The sequence below is a fragment of the Panthera uncia genome (assembly GCF_023721935.1).
Source record: "Panthera uncia isolate 11264 chromosome A3 unlocalized genomic scaffold, Puncia_PCG_1.0 HiC_scaffold_11, whole genome shotgun sequence".
In the NCBI taxonomy this organism is placed as follows: Eukaryota; Metazoa; Chordata; class Mammalia; order Carnivora; family Felidae; genus Panthera; species Panthera uncia.
Window position 1 is genome coordinate 63,664,369 of NW_026057578.1, and position 19,224 is coordinate 63,683,592.

At 45.6% G+C, this 19,224-nt stretch overlaps 1 protein-coding gene across 1 annotated transcript in view; it reads left to right on the forward strand.

The window, feature by feature from the left end:
- Positions 1 to 285: 285 nt before the first annotated feature.
- PRKCE (protein kinase C epsilon) overlaps positions 286 to 19,224 on the forward strand; it is a 442,370-nt gene continuing 423,431 nt past the window's right edge. The window contains exon 1 of the mRNA XM_049649833.1: positions 286 to 1,444. Within this exon, the coding sequence (XP_049505790.1) occupies positions 1,097 to 1,444 (348 nt within the window). The 5' untranslated portion in view covers positions 286 to 1,096. The remainder of the gene's footprint in view (positions 1,445 to 19,224) is intronic.

Sequence of the window (19,224 nt, forward strand, 5' to 3'; positions counted from 1 at the left end):
CACATATACACACACACACACACACACACACACACACACACATACACACACACACACACACACACACACACACACACACACACACACACTGACGTCTTTTGCGCATTTCCTGCATTAGAGGGAGGGAGACTCGCTCGCACACCGACGGAGGGAGAAGAGACCGAGGGGGAGAGCGGGCGGGCGGGCGGCGAGCGAGCGGCAGCCGAGAGCGGGGACGCGGGGAGCGCGGCCGGCGGGCGCCGGCGCCCGGGAGGTGGGGCCGCGCCGAGTCGCAGTCCCGGCCCCGCCGCCGCCGCGCTGCGCACCGCCCGGTGCCGGCCTGCGCCCCGAGCCCGAGCGGCGGCCACCCCGACTCCCCGGCCCGCGCGGATGTGAGATTCCGGGCTCCTGGCGCCTCCCGACCGCCGACTGCCGCGCCGCGCGGCTTCGCCCAAGAGGAGACGGCCAGGCGGGCTGTGCGGCTTGTGGATTTTTAAAAATTTGGCTCCGAGGAGGACCATTTCCTCTCGACATGCATCCCTCCGGATAGACTGAACATCCCTCGATCCATCCCCCGCCCCGCGCGGTCAGAGGCAGGCGCTGGGTGTGCGAAGAGGATCCGGGTTGAAATCTGCGCCCCCGGTTCTTGTCCCCGCCCCGTCCCACCTCCCCCTCCCCCTCCCGGAGTCGAAATTTCCCGGGGATTATGTTTCGGAAAGGTAGGTAAGCGCCGGGCGCGGCGCCCGCGTCCCCGCAGCCCGGACCCGGAGAGCCAGCGAGGCGGCGACACAGCCCCCGCGGCTTGCAGCGAAGCCGACAGCTCGTCTCCTCTTCTGGGGGTGCTGCTGGTGGTAGGGGGGGAGAGACTTGCTCCAAACGCGAACGTCCCCCAGCTCTCCCCCCCTCCCTGTTTTCCGTTAGGAGCCCGGCGAGGAAATACATGCACTCGCCGAGAATCGCCCGCGCTAGGGCGCAACGCTACAAGGTGTAGGGAGAGTGTGGGGTGGGGTGAGAGGGGACCCAGGAGACCCCGTGGCTCAGAGCGCCGGGGCGTCGGTTCTTCATTCCTGCCCTCGGGGCGGACGGAGTGACCCGGCCCCCACTCCCCGCCCCGACCATGGTAGTGTTCAATGGCCTTCTTAAGATCAAAATCTGCGAGGCAGTGAGCTTGAAGCCCACAGCCTGGTCGCTGCGCCATGCGGTGGGACCCCGGCCGCAGACTTTCCTTCTTGACCCCTACATCGCCCTCAACGTGGACGACTCGCGCATCGGCCAAACGGCCACCAAGCAGAAGACCAATAGCCCGGCCTGGCACGACGAGTTCGTCACCGATGTGTGCAATGGGCGCAAGATCGAGCTGGCCGTCTTCCACGATGCCCCCATCGGCTACGACGACTTCGTGGCCAACTGCACCATCCAGTTTGAGGAGCTGCTGCAGAACGGGAGCCGGCACTTCGAGGACTGGGTGAGTGGGGCGCCTCCGGATCCAGGAGCCCAGCTGTGGGGTCCCGGGGAAGCACTCGCGGCCTTGGCGTTAGTCATGGGGCGCCGAGACTTATTGCCATCTGGGGTGTGTGTGTATGTGTCTCAGTTGCCTTGGGGAAGCATACTTCATTTCGTAGGTGGGGAGAAGTAGGTGCTGGGGCAAGGAAGAGAAGACTTGGCAAGAGGGTCAGGCCCTCTGTCCCCTCCAGACAACGGGTGCTACAGGGCGCTCGCAAGCTGGGGGAGCCCCCAGCCGCTGGTGCTGAAGGTTGGCAGAGAACCCGGCGCCTTCCGCAGGCGCGTGGTGGGCTGGCTGTGTGTGATTGTGTGTGGGTGGGTTCCTCCGTCCCTGGAGAGGCACGTGGAGCCTTAGACTGAAGGCTTCTCGCACGTCCTGGCTTTGTCCTGTGTAGCCCAGTGAGGAGCTGCTTTATTTTTCCCTCCGGGAGGAAGCTAGCTTGTTTCTGTTCTGTTGCATGGTGGTTAGCTCATCTTCTGACATACAGGGAGAAAAATGTGTTCTCCTCTAGGATGTCTCCTCCAGGGTCCCAGCAACGTAAGACCAGCTTGTTTTGCCCGGTGCATCGCCCATTCATCCAGAATGAGTGTTGTACTTTTAAAATGATTCTGCTTGTGAGAAATTGGAAGTCAGTGCTTTGAATCCCACTTAAAGTTATATTATTTCCCTGTTTTGATTTTTCAAGGTAACTGTGCAGTGTGATACTGTTTCTAAGTCTGACATTGAGTTGATTGATTACATTGTCAGAATATTAGGGACTTGGAAATAGGCCTCCCCTGTCCAGGTACTATAAGCCAAATGCATTCAACCGTGGCCCCCACAGAAGCAGGGAAACAAACCTTGCCTTTGCCCTTTTTGGAAGGAAGGTATTAAATTAGGAAATGGATTTTGGTGTTTTCCGATATGCTACATGTTTCCACCGAGAGCAGGTGTGGCTCTGGGTGCATATGTTTTCAGGGTTCTTTGGTCTATACCAAAAGAAATATCTGGATCCTCATGGAGAAATACAGAGGAATCCCCTTCTAATTATCAAAAGCAGACCACTTGGTGATTTTCCTAGGGTCAGAGGTTGCATACGGACCACCTTGGAGTATCACCTTACATATTTTTAAAAAGGAGATGGAGTTTTTAGAGGAAAATAGGAAAAACGCCTCTTCTCTTTATGCTCACGCTGTGATGTAGTCTGCCCGAAACCATGGTTACGGGGCTTACAGGGAAGCTCCAACAAACCATACCAAGTACCACCCTGGGAGATTTGCGGCTTACACTTTGGGAAGCAGGCAGACCTTTGTGGAGTCCCAAAGAACACATTGCCATCCCATTCTGTGCCGTTTCAGCAATGCCCCTTCCTTCTGCCTGCCTCCCCCATCAGACTTCCCACCCACTCCTCATTTCCTTTCCACACGTGGGCTCTTTGACTCAGGAAAGTAGTGCACGTCTGAGGGGGAGCTGCAGGGATAGCTAATTTCAGGACCAGACCTTCACACTAAGAACTTGTGGTTTTGAATTTGTTGTCTTAGAACAGGAAGAGGATGGGAAAAACGTGAGTATGGCAGTGAAGCCATCCATAGGGTCTTTGCTGTCTATGCCGATGAGGGAGGTGGAGAGTGAGGCAGAGAACAGGTGGGATGAACAGTGGGGCTGCTTTAGCCACAGAACACATCTCGTTGGAGGGAGAGGTGCCCGAGTGTCTCTGGTGATGCTTTGCTGGAGCCTGCCCCAGCCCAAGGTTCATCAGGGCACCGTCCCCACGTTGGAGCATTTGCCGTGAAGCATCCAGTGAGCACTAGCCTTGTATGGTTATTATTCTCTAAGGTTCGCAAATTCATGTTGGACTTGGCCCTGGACCAGATCAGCTAGTGCAGATGCAGGTTTTAGAGACAAGGACATTGAGTCTCAGAGAAGCCCAGTGGGTACCCAAGGTCACATGACAAGCACAGGGCCCCCTACATCTATTGCCCATGGCTTGTCTGGGAGAGAACTGAGCCCCCTGGTCCTTGCAGTGTTCTCCCTGCAGATTCTTGTGCCGTGTCCCTGATGTTTTCATGGTACACAATAATTTAAAGTGCTTTCAAAATCGTATCTCTTTTGTCTCGTAGCAAATATGAATTAGGTACAACAGGTATTGGACAGATAAAAAAAGCAAACAAAAAAACACCAAAACTTGAGTTACAAAAAGGTCAGAAGGAGGCATGAATTGGGCATGAGGTGGTGGGTAGCATTTAAAGAGGTATTCACAATAGGAGACATCATTCCATGGGCACAGACACTGCTGGAATAAAGGTTGAGAACACCTGTGGTCAAGGTTGGGGAACAGACAGGCATGGCCCAAACTGAGGGTGCCTGTCAGCAAGGGTCAGGCAGGATAAAATTTCCCCATTTAAGACTTTTCTCTTCATACCACCTGCGCTATTATTTATTTAAAACCTTTAAACACTGATTCCCTTATTTCTCACTTTAGCCCCAGTATCACAGGTTGGAATATTGCGGTTGCAATTTTTCTTCGTTCACATGAACATAAACACATGGCTTCTAAAATAAAAAGGAAGGAAGTTCATGTCAGGTACCTCTTCACATCGTTAGCTATACGGGGAGCCACAATTTGGATACACTGGAGTAGGAGAAAGTTTAGAAAACTGAGGTGGATTCTAGAATGTTTGAAAGCCAGGCTGAGATAATTATTCTCCAGATAATGAGAGATGCATCAGTTGTGATGACAAAGGGAGTTGTTTTAGAGAAAGCTCATTACAGAGAGATGGGAAGATCTCACTTGTACTGAAAGCAGAAACCCATTAAACACTGTTGCTGTCGCTTGTTTTCCAGGAATGAGATATTAATGCTTCTGTGACTTGAGTGTGCATTAGAATCACTAGGGGAGGGTGTTAAAAATATAGGTCTGCCTATATCTGTACCTTCAGAGCTTTTCATTCGGTAGTTTAGGACAAGTGCTGGGAATCCTTATTTGTAACAAGTGGTCCAAGAGAATTTGACCAAAGCATGCTTTGAGAAACATTGGAGGAGAATAAAACAGCAGGGGAGGGAGGGTTCTGGATAATTCTTGCATCGAGACTTTGTACACAGAAATGTCCTGAAATTTTATAGTAGACCTTTGTGATTCCTCAAGCAAGATTTATAAGCATAGTTGTGGAAACAAGAAGGATGGGGATTCCTTAGAAGCAGGGGCCCGGCGAATGCTGGATGGAGCTGCTTTGCATTGAGGACAGATGGTGGGAGCATGGTGGATGGCAGAGGGTGGAAGGAGCGAGCACGTGACAGCTGACTGCTCCTGTTCGCAGTCTGGAGTTTGCTCTGCGGTCACCTCACTTAGTGTGTACTCTGAGCTCGGCCCTTCCCTGTTCCACCACCCCTGCCTCTGAAGACATCTTTGGTTTGTGTCACTCCCTGCCTTCCTCCCCGGTGTAGAAGAGGCACTCCTAATGCAGTGATAATGACAGTCATTTTCTGAGAGGTGGTACAGCCCAGTGCTTAAGGGCAGAGCTCTGGAGGGAAGCTGCTTGGGTTCGAATCCTGCCTCTACCACCAATAGCTTTTGTGACCTTTAGTGAGATATTTAACCTGTGTTCCTGTTTCTTCCTCTGTAAAAAGTGGATGACGGTAAAAGTCTCTACTTCTAGCAAAATGCATTTGTTGAAGGGATGAAAGGAGTTAATACATGGAAAGTGATAGACCGAGGCCTGCCCTCAGCAAGAGCTCATGAACGTTTAGCGACTACAGTTAGTATTATGTCCCCTAAGCCTACCATGGGATTGGTCCCAGAAAGGGTTCTTTATAGAGTTGATTATTATACAGGACCTAAATAAGCCGGGTTTTCATCTCCAAAATGTTTCTTTTCAGTTGGATAGCCTCGTCTGGCAAGGAATGGGACACTAGTGTTTCTGTTTCATATTTCCCAAATAGCTCATTAACAAGGTTTCTCAAAATTATTCCACCCTGCTGACCCTGTGAGATAGGCCAACACTCTTTCTGAAGGGGTCAGGCTCAGGAACTGTTACTTTGTGTTGACCCCAGAATCCCATGGGGAGACTGTTACAACAGCAGAGGCCCAGGCCAACCCCCTGTTAGTTCAGATGCTGATGCTCTGGGCAGAGCCTGAGGACTGGCTTGGTGGTTAAACTGGCCCTGTTCTGTCTCACAGGGAGGGTGGCTTGAGTACCCCTCGATATACACTGCCTGAAGGCATCTCTCTACCTTCAGGACTTTTGTGGGGAAATCTTAGAAGATCCCTGAAAGCTATTATTATCATTTAGATAGAGTGAGGTGGGAAGGGTCTAGAAAGGGGTGTGGAAGGACTGGGCGTGGTCAAAGCCCCTTTCCACCTATGCAACATACACCTTGAATTTGTCCACCAACAGCTCAGGTTCCAGGATTTCTCCATACTCGACTCCCTACTGACTCCTATAATACTTAACATCTCATTAAATATTGCTCCCTATGGTTATTTAACCACTGCCCTAAGGGTTAGTTCTTGCCCCAGTGCTATCGCAAAAAGCGACTTGGCATGGGGGCCCTGCAGTTAAAGGGTCTTCTGGGCAGTCAGACCTTGTCTGTCAGCCCTATTTCTCCTCTGTATTGTCTTTGACCAGCAGCTGAGTTAGTGAATATTTGAGACCCTCAGTTCCCTAACTCTTCAGTGGGCCCCTCTCCCTTGGATCTGTAGATTCTACCTACAGGATACATCTACCATTCTTTTTTTTTTTTTTAATGTTTATTTTTATAGAGAGAGAGAGAGAGAGAGAGAGTGTGTGTGTGTTTGTGCGCGCGCTCGGGGGCGGGGGGGGGGGGGGGGGGGGGGGGGGGGGTAGAAGCAGAGAGAGAGAGAAAGGGAGACACAGAATCTGAAGCAGGCTCCAGGCTCTGAGTTGTCAGCACAGAGCCCGACGAGGGGCTCGAACCCACGAACCATGAGATCATGACCTGACCTGACACTTAACCAACTGAGCCACCCAGGTGCCCCAGGTTGCATCTGTCATTCTTGAGGCATGTGACTTAGGCTCTTTATGTCTGTTTCTTCATCTGTAAAATGGGACTATAATAGTTCTCATAAAGTTTGACAACCTCTTGGGGGTTTTTATGAGAAATAAGAGAATCTATGTAAAGTTCTTAGCAAAGGGCCAGGCTACAGTACATTCTAACAATTTTATTAATAGTTGAAGAGTTATATGTGTATATTCATAGTTTTAGAATCTTAAATCAGAACATATGGTCCAGTGATATTTCTCTCTTTGATTTGTGAATGTATTTATATGAAAAGTCTCACATAGTCTAAAAATAAAGTTAATTTAATTACGCTTAACAATTGCCTTTTTGAAAATATTAGAATCACTTGAAATGAGATTGTTTTGAAAAGTCTAGGAATTGTGTGGCCACTGTAGTCAAAGGTTAATTATTTATTGAAGCATCTGACCAATTGAAAATAAGGATATTTGGGAGCTGCTGTTTTGGTTTTACTGTATCAATTTCATCTAGTTTCATGGATTTACATACATTCTCAATGCTGTTGACTCCAAATTCCTAATTCCAGCCTATGTAACTGTAGCTTCAGAACTCATATATGTGATTGCCTTCTGGTCATTATCATTTGTGCAAGGGCATCTCAAACTCTATTATGTCAAAAACTGTGTATCTGATTCCCCCCTCCCCAATCTAAGCCTCTTACAGGCTTCCCCATCTCAAGAAATGGCAACTGCATCCTTTCAGTTGCCTGGGCCAGAATCCGTTGGAAGCCATTCTTGATGCCTGGCATTCTGATGCCCCCATATCCAGGCGCACAGCAGCATTTGTTTTCTCTGCCTTCAAAATATATCCCAAATATGGTTATCTTTGTTTACCTCTGCTGACATCACTCTGGCCCTAGACCTTATCATCTCATACCTGGATTATTTCTACAGCATCCTAACTGTTTCCCCTCTGACACAACTTCACCAGCTCATGCCGCTCAGTTCACAGACCTCTTGGTAGAAACCCACGTCCTTATAACCTACAAGGCCAACACGGTCAGCCTCCCATTATGACCTCTCTGACCCTATATTGCTTGCTACTTTTTTTCCATCATTCCTTTCCCAGCCATGTTGACCCACTCGACCCCCTTAAACATATTCACCATGTTCCTACCTCAGTCTTTGCACTGGCTGTTCCATCTTTCTGGAATGTTCCTTTCCCAGGTATCCTCATGGATCAAGCCTTTACTCAAATATCACATTCTCAGTAAGGCCTTTTCTGGTAACCCTATTTAAAATTTCACCCTTCTCCTTGATGTTTTACATACTCCTTTCTTGCTTTAGTTTTACTCTTTGGGTCTTATCTCTATCTTATATGTTTTTCTTAATTGTCTGTCTCTAACACCAGAACAGAAGTTCTATAAATGCACTGGTGTTTGTTCACTGCTCTACCCTTGGTATCCCAGACAGTTCCTGGTCCCCTGTTGAATGAGTGAATGAATTTAATTGAACAAGTGTGTATTCCCTTAGCAAGTCGGGGACTTGGTAAGACAAAAGTTGTCTATGATATCAAGGAGGGTGAAATCTAGCTGGGAAGACCAGTGTGGTAAACGGTTGAAGGAATTCCTTTAAACAGTCTTTGTGTACATTTGAAAGAAGTGAGGAGATGACAGAAGGAAAGGATATCTCATAAAAAATCTGTGGGATCCTTGAAGCTGTTCTTATGGAAGAAAGCCATATTATTTCCACACAAGTGGAAAGTGGAGGGACAGAGGGAGGGGGAAGGGAGAGAATCTCAAGCAGGCAGCAGGCTCAGTGCAGAGCCTGGTGTGGGTCTCCGTCCCATGATCATGAGATCATGGCCTGAGCCAAAATCAAGAGTCGGAGGCTCACCTGACTGAGCCACCCAGGGACCCCTTTGAGAGGAGTTATAAACACTCTGGGTGTCAGGGCCTGTGCAAGGTGCTGTGGGAAGGGGAGAAGAAAAAGGCCCACTTGTCCTCCCTTTGAGGAGTTTAAAATCAAGTTTAAATTCTCCTAAGGGCCTTAGATACAAAACCTTTTGTAATTGACAACAACAAGAAATGAAATTTTAAATTCCAGTGCCTGAACTCCAGTGCCGGAACTCATTGAAGCATATGCAGACAAAGCTTCCAGGATTTCACTTAGACTAAAAGAACTCCAGAGCAGGCCTGCAGTATTTTACATAAATAAAAGCTACACTTGGCAAAACATTATATTTGTCTCCAAGTTCCTCTGGGTATATATGGTCTGGTTAAGTAATTACAATCTATTATAATGCTAATCAGCAGGGCTGCACCTGTTTGAAATCCAGTTCTCTGGCAGAAACCATGTGAAGTGGCCAAAAGTCTGTACTGTGCTGGGATTGCAGAGGGGACAGGAACGTACTGTTGTCACTGCAGCTTACTGGCCACTAAACAGAATGGAGACTCCAGAGGGAATATGATTGAGCCCCATGATATCATGCCTGGGAGGAAGGGGGAAAGCACAATCTGTTAACGAATCCAAGCACAGAAATGAGAACCTCTCCTGCCCCACCCCTCCCGGTCCCCTCTACTTCACCTTGAAGTCTCAGAGAGGTAGTTTTTTAAGCCAGTGAAAAAGTCACCTTTATTTGCCAGCAAGGCATAAACTCGTTGAGCTAATGACTCCAAGGGGTAGATCAGATTAAAGATACAATCAGGTTCAAGAAGGGTTTAGGAAAATCATGGTGGGCGGATCAGTAATTAATTATCGAGGAAAAACATAGACTTTGATTTTGCTTATGTCCTTCTTGAGTAGATTTTTTTTTTTCAGACTGTAGTATCTCTTGATGCCAGTAGTCTTACCCTAGCCAAATACAAGCATCTTGTGAGTAGAAGTGTCTTCCTCCCAGTGGTTCACCAAGCAGAGTATGAGCCACTCAGGGAGTACAGGTAGACAGTCACTCATCCGGCAGCACTCTTTCATCAGACTAACTTAGATTCTGCTCTTCTTAGAAGTTCACCGTCCAGTACAGTGCTGGAAAGAAAGATGGCGGAACTCACAAAAGATTCTAACCAGTGGACAAAGTGGTATGCTCATTCATTGCTCTAGCCATCCTTTCATCCATTTAGCAAATATTTACTGAATACTTTATATGCCAGGTGCCATGCCAGGAGCTGTTCTCATGGAGCATGTAGTCTGGTAGGAGACACAATATTAATCTATGAGTAACACAGATCTTTTGGTGAATAAAATTGTAATTAAGAAGGAGAGCCCATCCCAGGGTTTTCTGAGCCTGGGGACACCCTAGGCTTCACCTCCTCAGGGCTGGGTTCACTAATACTTCCCCCCAACTCCCTGAGAAATTTATTGACTAGGAGTCAGGTGATTTCTATTGATCAGTGGGGTTTGACCTTAGATTCCACACCTGTGAAGGCAGGCGTTAGTATAGACCTAGATACCCTTGGGTAAGGCCTCTGTTAACAATGATCCGTACTTGGCTCTCTGCATTTTGGGCCTTGACTTTGCTCAGCCTAGCACTTGATGATATTTTATCTTTATTGTTCTCCATGAAGCTAAGTCTCATATCTCTGAAAAACTGCCAGCCTCTGCTTTTTTCCCTCCTTATCTTTATTACTGTGATCGAAATCACAAAGTCATTTTTGATAGCTTGCTTCTTTACGTACTGTTCAAGGCCCACAAAAATATATTTGTTTTTTAAATGGAGCCCTCCGTCTATATGACTGAGCCACTCCAAAGATATTCCAAAAGCAAACAAGCAAGCAGAATTTCTGGAATGCAGGGCTTATGACTCCATCTCCCTACCTTTTGGAATGGATGATTAAACCATTTTGGGTGGCCGAGAGAATCATCAGTCAGCCACCGAGGATGGGACGTGTAATCGACCAGTGTTTGCCAGGGTATCTTTCAAAGAGTAGGAGCCTTCTAATAATTTCAGATTGCTGTGATCAAAGAGGTTGGGAAATTTTGCAGAGTCAAATGCGCATTAGTATATTTAAGGCGCCAAGATGGCCTGTAGGAAAGGGACTTGTATCCCTCTGTGTGTAGCTACATATATCTCAAACTTATCCATCATAGAATGCCCGTATTTGTGAAAAAACTATTAGCATCATAGAACTAGTGGACATACTTTGCAAAACATTATAATTAGATAAAAGAAGAAATGGACCTTCCTCAAGTGGGCCCTTTGGGGATTCGGGATTAACACCCTTTTATGAAACAGTGAAGTTGAAGACCCTGTGGGACATCACAGGAGAGGAGATTAATGTGGGTTCTACTAGTTGGCAAAGGCTTCTTCATAAGATTTTGAGCCAGGCCTTGTCAAAAATGGAATCTGGGTAGGGAAGGGAGCCCCTCTAAATGGGAGGAAGAGCATACAAAATGTTGGGCAAGCAGTTTTTTAGCATTTTGGGTGATGAGGGCAGTTAGGAAACCAGTGAGGTCAAAGGAGGGATGCAATCCAAAAATAACTGCTTCATTAACAAAGCACACACAAAAACCAAAATGATAAGCTATCCAAAGAAAGGGAACAGTGGACAGAATGGATATTCATGCATTCATCTGTTTATCCAGCTAGCCGGCCAGCCATTCAACAAATAAATAATAAACACTTTTTACGTTCTAGGGATTTTGCTCAGAGCGAGGTGTTGAACAGCATCACTACGATGATATGTTGAACTCTTGATTATCAAGGGAATCTATCCTAAGGGTTAACCCCAATCTCCCACGCTATATTTCCAGCTGATTTTCTTTGTTTATTTCTTAATAGGCCCGATAGAGATGAAGAAGAGCTTTGTAGGATGACATCCTTCATGTCATTGAGTGGTGACTTAATCTAAATTCATGGATCTTGAACAGTCACGTGGGCTTTGGAGTCAGTCCTGGGTCGGATTCTAGTTTTCTCAATTGTGGCTGCATGATATTAGGAAAATTATTTAACCTATCTACCAGTCCCCTCATCTGTAAAATGGGCATCATAGCTACCTTGTAGAGTTATTATAATGACAGATGAAACATGAAAAAGTGCCCAGCTTCCAGCAAGTTCTCAATAAATGGTAATTAATTATTGGTAATTGTCTGCATTTAATACTTTTTATTTGATACAGGTGAAACTGTGCTTTTGTCTGAAGATTTCATTCAGTAATGGCCAAATGAGGAGTTTTGTTCCATTCCCTACTTCCCTCCCTCTCTGAAATAAGTTGGCAACAGGAATTCAGCATTTGCCAGATTCCAGGTGTGCAGAACTAGAACTTGGTGCTTCTTAGGCAGCCCCTGGGGTGGGAGGTTCAGGGAACATGGATTACCTGTTTTGGGGCTGGCTTTGGTCCTGACCTACTTGATGCATTGCGCCCTCTGGAATTTTTTAAAAAATTATAAAAATGTTTATTTTTAAGACAGAGAGACAGAGTGTGAGTGGGGGAGGGGCAGAGAGAGAGGGAGACACAGAATCCGAAGCAGGCAGGGTTTGAACTCACGAACTGTGAGATCACGACCTGAGCCGAAGTCAGATGCTTAACCAACAGAACCACCCAGGCACCCCTGGAATTTTTAAAAAGTAGATTCAGTGTTGCATTTTAACCTGAACATCACCTGCATTAACTCATGAGCCTAATGGGGTGACTGAGGTTTGAGGATTTCTTACCGTCTGTTTGCTGTGGCCCAGGTGTACATCCCATTTCTCTGGGCCAAAGCACCTGACTGCGTTTTCCTACCGTGTGTCTCTTCAGTAAGCCCAGCCTCTGACGGAATGCACACGGGTTGCCGCGTTCTGGCCTGAATGTCAGTAGTGCACAAAGGTACCGCACTGAGAGACCAGGACTTTGCTTTTGGCCAGGACATCAGAATTGCTAAGGTAAACATGAGTTGAAGGGTAGCCAGCCTTTTGAAAAGATTATGGGAGGCTTGTAAGGAATCATAATTCCTTCGTTAATTTTCTGTTAGGACCCTTGGTTTTTAAGCTCAGATTTCATTTTAGATAATTGATACTGAAGTAATGAGACTAAAGGTAGCAGAGAGCTCATATGACCATGAAGGATCAGTTCTTGCAAACTGTCTTTTCTTCTTGCCTTCAACCACATGAATCCTTTTCTTCCTTTAAAACCTTCTTTGGAATTCACCCAAGAGCAGGGATCTGGGTCTTCTGTTTTATAGCTTTGTGACTTTGTGAAAATTCACTTGACCTCCTCAAACTTTTGTTTCCTTGTTTATGAAAAGGGTTAGCAATAGTCACCCTTCTTGGGTTGTAGGGCTGTGGGCAGGATTGAATGAGGGACAGGTAGGTGAAGCTTCTTGGGCCTGTCAGCATTAACTCTGAGTCCTATTGATGAGCAGTGGTATGCTTTTGTAGACCTTCATATATTGAAATTGATTTGAAAAGTTTGTTTTTGGCACCCAGCCTCCTTTATCTGTATCCTTTGCCCTTCCAGGAATCTGTCCTATTTCTGTTAGGTGCCCAGAGCCCAGAGTTGCGAGATGAAATGAAATACATGATGCCCAGTTCGATTTGAACTTCAGATAAACAACAAATACTTTTCTGCTATAAGTATGTCCTAAACATTGCATGGGACATACACTACCAAAGTATCTCTTGTGCAGAATTCAGGTTTAACTGGGCATCCTGCCTTTTTATTTGCTAAAGCTGGACCTGTGTCCCCCGACCCCACTAACAAAACATGCCCAGGAAAAGGATATGTTCATCATCTCTTTGTCCCACTGAAGGCAGAAGAGGGAGATTTGCAGTCACTTTAAAATGGAAGGCTTAATTAGCCCCTTGTTAACACAATTCCAGCATTAGCCAGAAGTAGGGAACATGTTTTTCTGATGAATGACCCCTTTCAAGAACCCCTGGAATCATGGAGGCAGCCTCCTGCCTGAAAGTTTGAAGTTCAGTCCACACCACTGGCCTGTTCTGTGCCTCAGGACCCCATAGCTTCTCACTTTCCTGGTACTGAGGATGAGAGCTCTATTCACAGAAAGTGCAAGTCACTGGCCATGACCACCTAGCTGTTTTAAAAATATTTTTTTCATTTTAGAAAAGAATAGCTCACTTAAGTTTTAGGTGCCTGAGTACGAATTCATGATGATAGCTTTAGGGCTCGTTTTCATATCTTTATTAGCCTTGTTCTCCAGAATCCAGGGGATTTATATAAGAGTTGTGCAATGGCACTAAATACCCTTTTGGGGTGCTCAGAACCAGTTGTCCCCCTACCCCCACTCCTAGTTACTTATAGAATAGAATCTAGCTTCATCGTTCCAGCAGACATTCAGGGTCCTACGTGGCTTGTGTCCATCCCCTCCCCCATTTTCTGCTAAGTGGATCCCGCGTCCTGCATGCTGGGAGCCTCCTGCACGGTGGCTTGTTTCTCTCATCCTGTCCAGTATTTCTTGGTACTCTGATCCCCGCATGTCCATATTCCTGGAATACTCCAACCACCTCTCCTAGTCTCCCTCCTCCTTGGGCCTCCTTCCTAGAACTCTCCGGGCTATAGCTCTTTTGGCCCTTGGAATCCTGGTAGCTTTTACTGTTCGCACTCTCTACTTAAAATTATTGATGTCTAGTGTTCATGTTGGGATATTCTCTATCTGTTCTCTTATAGAGGTAGAAAAGATCCCAGAGAGTAAACACTTGGGCCAGTTTGTGCTAACACTTGACATATTGCCTTGTACGTGATAGATGTTCGATTGTTTAAGTAAATTTTAACATTAAATTATAATAGTATTTAACTAAACAGTAGGTGTTCTATAGACATTTGTTCTGGAGTGTTCTCCTTCCTTCCATGACAGAGAGTGTGGTAGTATTTAAAAATCATACACACACACACACGCACACACATATCTGTATGTTATTTTTAAAAAGGAAAAGGCAAGGGAGGGTGCTGACATAATAGGGAGAATTTTTATCTTTTACCTTCATTTCAACATTATTTAAAAAAATCAATAAACTTTGCTTTTCTTTAAAAGTTTATTTTTAAGAGAGAGAGAGAGAGCAAGAGAGCGAGCACAAGCAGCAGAGGGGGAGAGAGAGAGAGACAAAGAATCCGAAGCAGGCTCCAGGCTCTGAACTGTCAGTGCAGAGCCTGACACTGGGCTCAAACCCACGAACTGGGAGATTATGACCTGAGATGAAGTTGGATACTTAACCAACTGAGCCAGCCAGGCGCCCCTAGACTTTGCTTTTTTTGGAGCAGTTTTGGGTTTACCAAAAATTTAGCAGAAAGTACAGGCAGTTCCCATATACTGCCTCATTTGCACATATAGTTTCCCCTGTTATTACAGGTGACCCTTGCACAATGAGGGGGTTAGGGACACTGACCCTGTGCAGTTGAAAATCTGAGTATAACCTGACTCCCCCCAAACTTAACTGCTAATAGCCTGTGGTTGATCAGATGCTTTACCAGTAACTTAAACAATAGATTAACACGTTATTTGGTATGTTGAATATGTAGATACGATATACTGTATTCTTACAAAGAAAACTAGAGAAAAGAAAATGTTATTAAGAAAATCATAGGGAGGAGAAAATACATTTATAGTACTGTACTGTATTTATTGAAAAAACCTGCCTATTAGTGGACCTGCACAGTTGAAACCCAGGTTGTTAAAGGGTCAACTGTATGTGTATATATTTGACTTGTAAGAAAAGGTGAAAAAGATAGAGTACAGTGACTGCATTTTGAAGCAGGTGGCATCATGGCTAAATGCAAAGGCTTTGCACTAGAGGGACAGGTCCCAATCCTGGTTGTACCACTGAACCAGCTCTGCGTTCCTTTTTTTTTTTTTAGTTTAATTTTGAGAGACAGAGAGCGCTCGAGGTGGAAGGCAGTGGGAGGAGAGAGAGAGGGAGACACAGAATCTGAAGCAGGCTCCAGACTCTGAGTTGTCAGCATGGAGCCCAATACAGGGCTTGAACCCATGAGCCTCAATATCGTGACCTGAGCCAGAGTCGGTCGCACAGGCGCCCCTGTGCATCCTTCTGACAAGTTGTCTAACCTCTCTGAGACTTCATTTCATCATCTATAAAACAAGATCAGTAATATCTCTCTAATCGTGTTATTTGGAATAAACAATGTAACGTGTAGCAAATGCTTAGAAAAGCGCTTATCACATGATAAGCGCACACAAAATGTTAGCTGTTGTTGCTATTATTATTATTATTATTTTTTAAGTAGGTCTTAATGCCCAGCATGGAGCCCAACGCGAGGCTTGACCATGACCCTGAGATCAAGGCCTGAGCTAAGATCAAGGGTCGAATGTCTCATTGACTGAGCCATCCAGGAACGCTATTATTATTATTATTATCATTATCATTATATTGTAAAAAATAAATTGTAGATTATGTGGTCTAGGATTTATGTTGTGAGAGTGCCTGGTTAGATTCTGTGTGTTGCAGGGTCTCTAGGGATTACGGATTGCTTTCCATCTGAGAGGCATGACTTGGATAGAGGGGTTGTTCTAATTAGAATGAGTTGCATAGGAAGTCACTATGGCTTGCTAAGTTTGTATTTGCTGCCTGCTTTCAAGCATTTGTGGGCCAATATACATTCACAAAAGGCTGCCTTCACAATGTGTTTGTTTATTCTTTATTAATTCGGCTCCACAGGAATGAGCGGTGTGACCTCAGGGAAGAAATGTAACTTCTCTGAATGTAGTTCCCGCAACTGTAAAATGCAAATAGTCATATTGGCTCTGCTTACCTCGTTGGGTTGGATACTCATTTTATATACTTCAGCAAAATGAAACATGTGACACACACACAAGTCATAGTTATGAACCACTTTCAGATTTGGGGAGGGGGGATAGCATTTTCATCCGAAGTTTGTGGATGAGAAAATTGAGGACAGTGGTGTCTCCTGGTAGGGACTAGAATAGAGCTTAGCTCTTATCTCCTCAAGTGCCTGATAACACTGAACAGCATTTGGGTTTCTCAGCCTAGCCCTTTTCACGTTGCCGGGGCTCAAGATTTAAAATTGATCTGCGGGCTTTGTTTCTAGGAAACTGGAGTCTTAGGAGCCCATCCCATGTGCAAGAGAACACGTCTCTTTCTCTTTGCTTCCTTACTCCTCCCTGGCTCTTTAAAATTTTTTTTCTTTATCACTGCTTATCATATGACTGTGCACAGACAACCGTGAAGCCAACTATTTTAAGGGGGAAAGGGAGGAAGACAGATAAGACAGTGATTCAGAAACAAGCAGGAAAGTGGAGTCATGTGGTTGTCCCCTTTGTGGGTGGGATGCATAGCAGTTTTGTAGACTCAGAAAGCCTCCTGAGTCCCTGGAGAGTAACTGAGGCCCATCAGGCATGTGTTTGAAAGCCCTTTCTAGTGCTCAGAGAAGATTCAGACCCAGACAGAGCACCCTTCACATGTGGATGCTTTCACCAGGGGTGTACTGTTTACTGCTCTCCCTCCTGGAGGTTTGAGCCCTGCCCTGTGCATGAGGCAGTGCTAGGAGGAATAGGGGCTCCGAAGGAGATGTCTCCTACCTACACTCAGGAATATAAAAAGGAGAAATGCCTGCTTGAAAAGACTGATCACATCAGTTTTAGAAAGGAAAGTAGATCCTGTCCTAACCTATTGGTGGAATGATAGTGACGCCCACACACAGTAAGGCTGCCTGCCGTGTGCCTTCTCTAATGGGATTTGGATATTAGGCACGTGAGCATCATTTGACACTTTCCAAATTTAAATCAGTGAAGAACTTCTAGAATTTTCATCGGCTTCTTGTGGAGGATCCATTTTTTCATTTTGCGGGGGAGAAAAGAGGATCAGGGCATATCTTGAGTAGTTTTTCAAACTATAGGTTAGGACCCATCATTTGAGGTCATGAAATCCATTAGGTGGGTCTCAAATAGCAATTTTAAATATGGAAGCAGTGTAGAACAATATCAAAGTTATCAGAAGGCATTGCATACAATAAGGGTAGATGTTGCTTTATAAAGCTTCTGTTTCAGTTTTACTTATATGAGTATTATTTATATGATCTTAATACTTACTGTGGGTCCCAATAAAAAAAATTTGGGGGGCACCTGGGTGGCTCAGTCAATTAAGCGTCTGACTTTGGCTCATGTCATGATCTCTTGGTTTGTGAGTTCGAGCCCCGCATCAGGCTCTGTGCTGACAGCTCAGGGCCTAGACCCTGCTTCAGATTCTGTCTCTCTCTCTCTCTCTCTCTCTCTATCTCTCTCTGCCCCTCCCCTGCTCTCGCTCTGTCTGTCTCCCTCTCTCTCTCAAGAATAAATAAATAAACTTAAAAAAATAAAAATAAAAATAAAAAAAATTTTGAGAAATAATGGCCTAGAACACCAATTTTCACTTAACAGAACTTTACTTAGTACTAGTAAGATGTGGAAAACAAAGAAGACAGGGTTCTCTGCTCTCAGTAAGCTTTGAATGTGCTCAGCCAGACAGTTCCATAAAGGCAGATGTGTTAGGATTGTCCAGGGGAGGATCCACAAGGGTTTTGTGCAGGAGGTGGCTTCTGAAGAATGGGTAGGCTAGACTGGTTCTGAAAAACCTGCCCAACGACTCCTCCTTGAGCAAGTCCCGTAACAATGTAGGATGCAGATATGACCTGATGAACTGAAATACTTTATGTTCTCCAGGAGCACGCCCACCCCCCGCCCCGCCATCTCCTGAAATCCCTGCAGATGGCATGCAGAATCACATAGTGGTGCCTCACGGATACATGTTCTCCCTCTTAGTTTGACATCTCAGAAAAGTAAGACCCAGGGAAGTTAAATGATGGATCGACAGCTGGGGCAGATGAATAAGCACCTGCATTTCTTGGTTGTTAGGAAGAGCTATTTACTTATTCTATATTTACTATTTCACTATTTTAGCTATTACTATTTACTGTTTACATGCCTGGATATATAGTCTCGCAAACACACTGAGTCCAAGAGGCCCAGGGCATGGTCCAGAAGGTATTGATATCAATGCCATGATACATTCAATACCATTATGTATTCTTTTTTTCATTTTTATTTTTTTTAGAGAGAGAGCGAGCACGAGTCAGGGAGAGGGGCCAAGGGGGAGAGAATCCTAAGCAGGCTGCACACTCAGCGCAGAGCCCCATGCGGGGCTTGATCCCATGACCGTGGAATCATGATCTGAGCTGAAATCAGGAGTCGGACACTCAACCAAACTGAGCCACCCAGGTGTCCCTACCTTTATGTATTTATACATTTAAGCTCTATTCAAAAGGCATTCAAATGAATCAAAATTCCTTCCTACCTTCGTCTTTGCTTCCCCTTTCTTTACTTTCTCTCTCTTTTCCTCTTAGGGATCATCAAATCATCCCTAAGTGGTGGAAAGGCCTATGGAACATATTCCCTCCAGTTGAAAGAATGTGAAAACTGATATCTAGTAACAAATATTCATTAAATCGTCATGTACAGATGGAAAACTATAAGAGCTCAGAACTTCAGTGATTTGATCAAAATAAAAAATGCAGTAGAGACAGAAATTAGGAGCAAACAGGTTTCCCGATTCCTAGTAAGGTGCTTATGTAGCTAGCTGGATCCAAACCATTATCCACCTGCTACACTCCCATCATCCACCTCTATCTGCCCATCCAGGTTATCCGTCACAAGCTAAAGCCGATACCGTGTGTCTGGAACTTTTAATAAGGAGGCTGATGGATATATTTATGCTTCCAGTTTGTTCTCCAGCTGTTGACTAAAGTTGGAACAGTTTATCAGCTCACCCTTCGGGCTGACAAAAGTGGAGACTTGTCTCTTTTGTTGAGATAACCCTTCACCTGTCTCTTAGAGGTTGGTCTT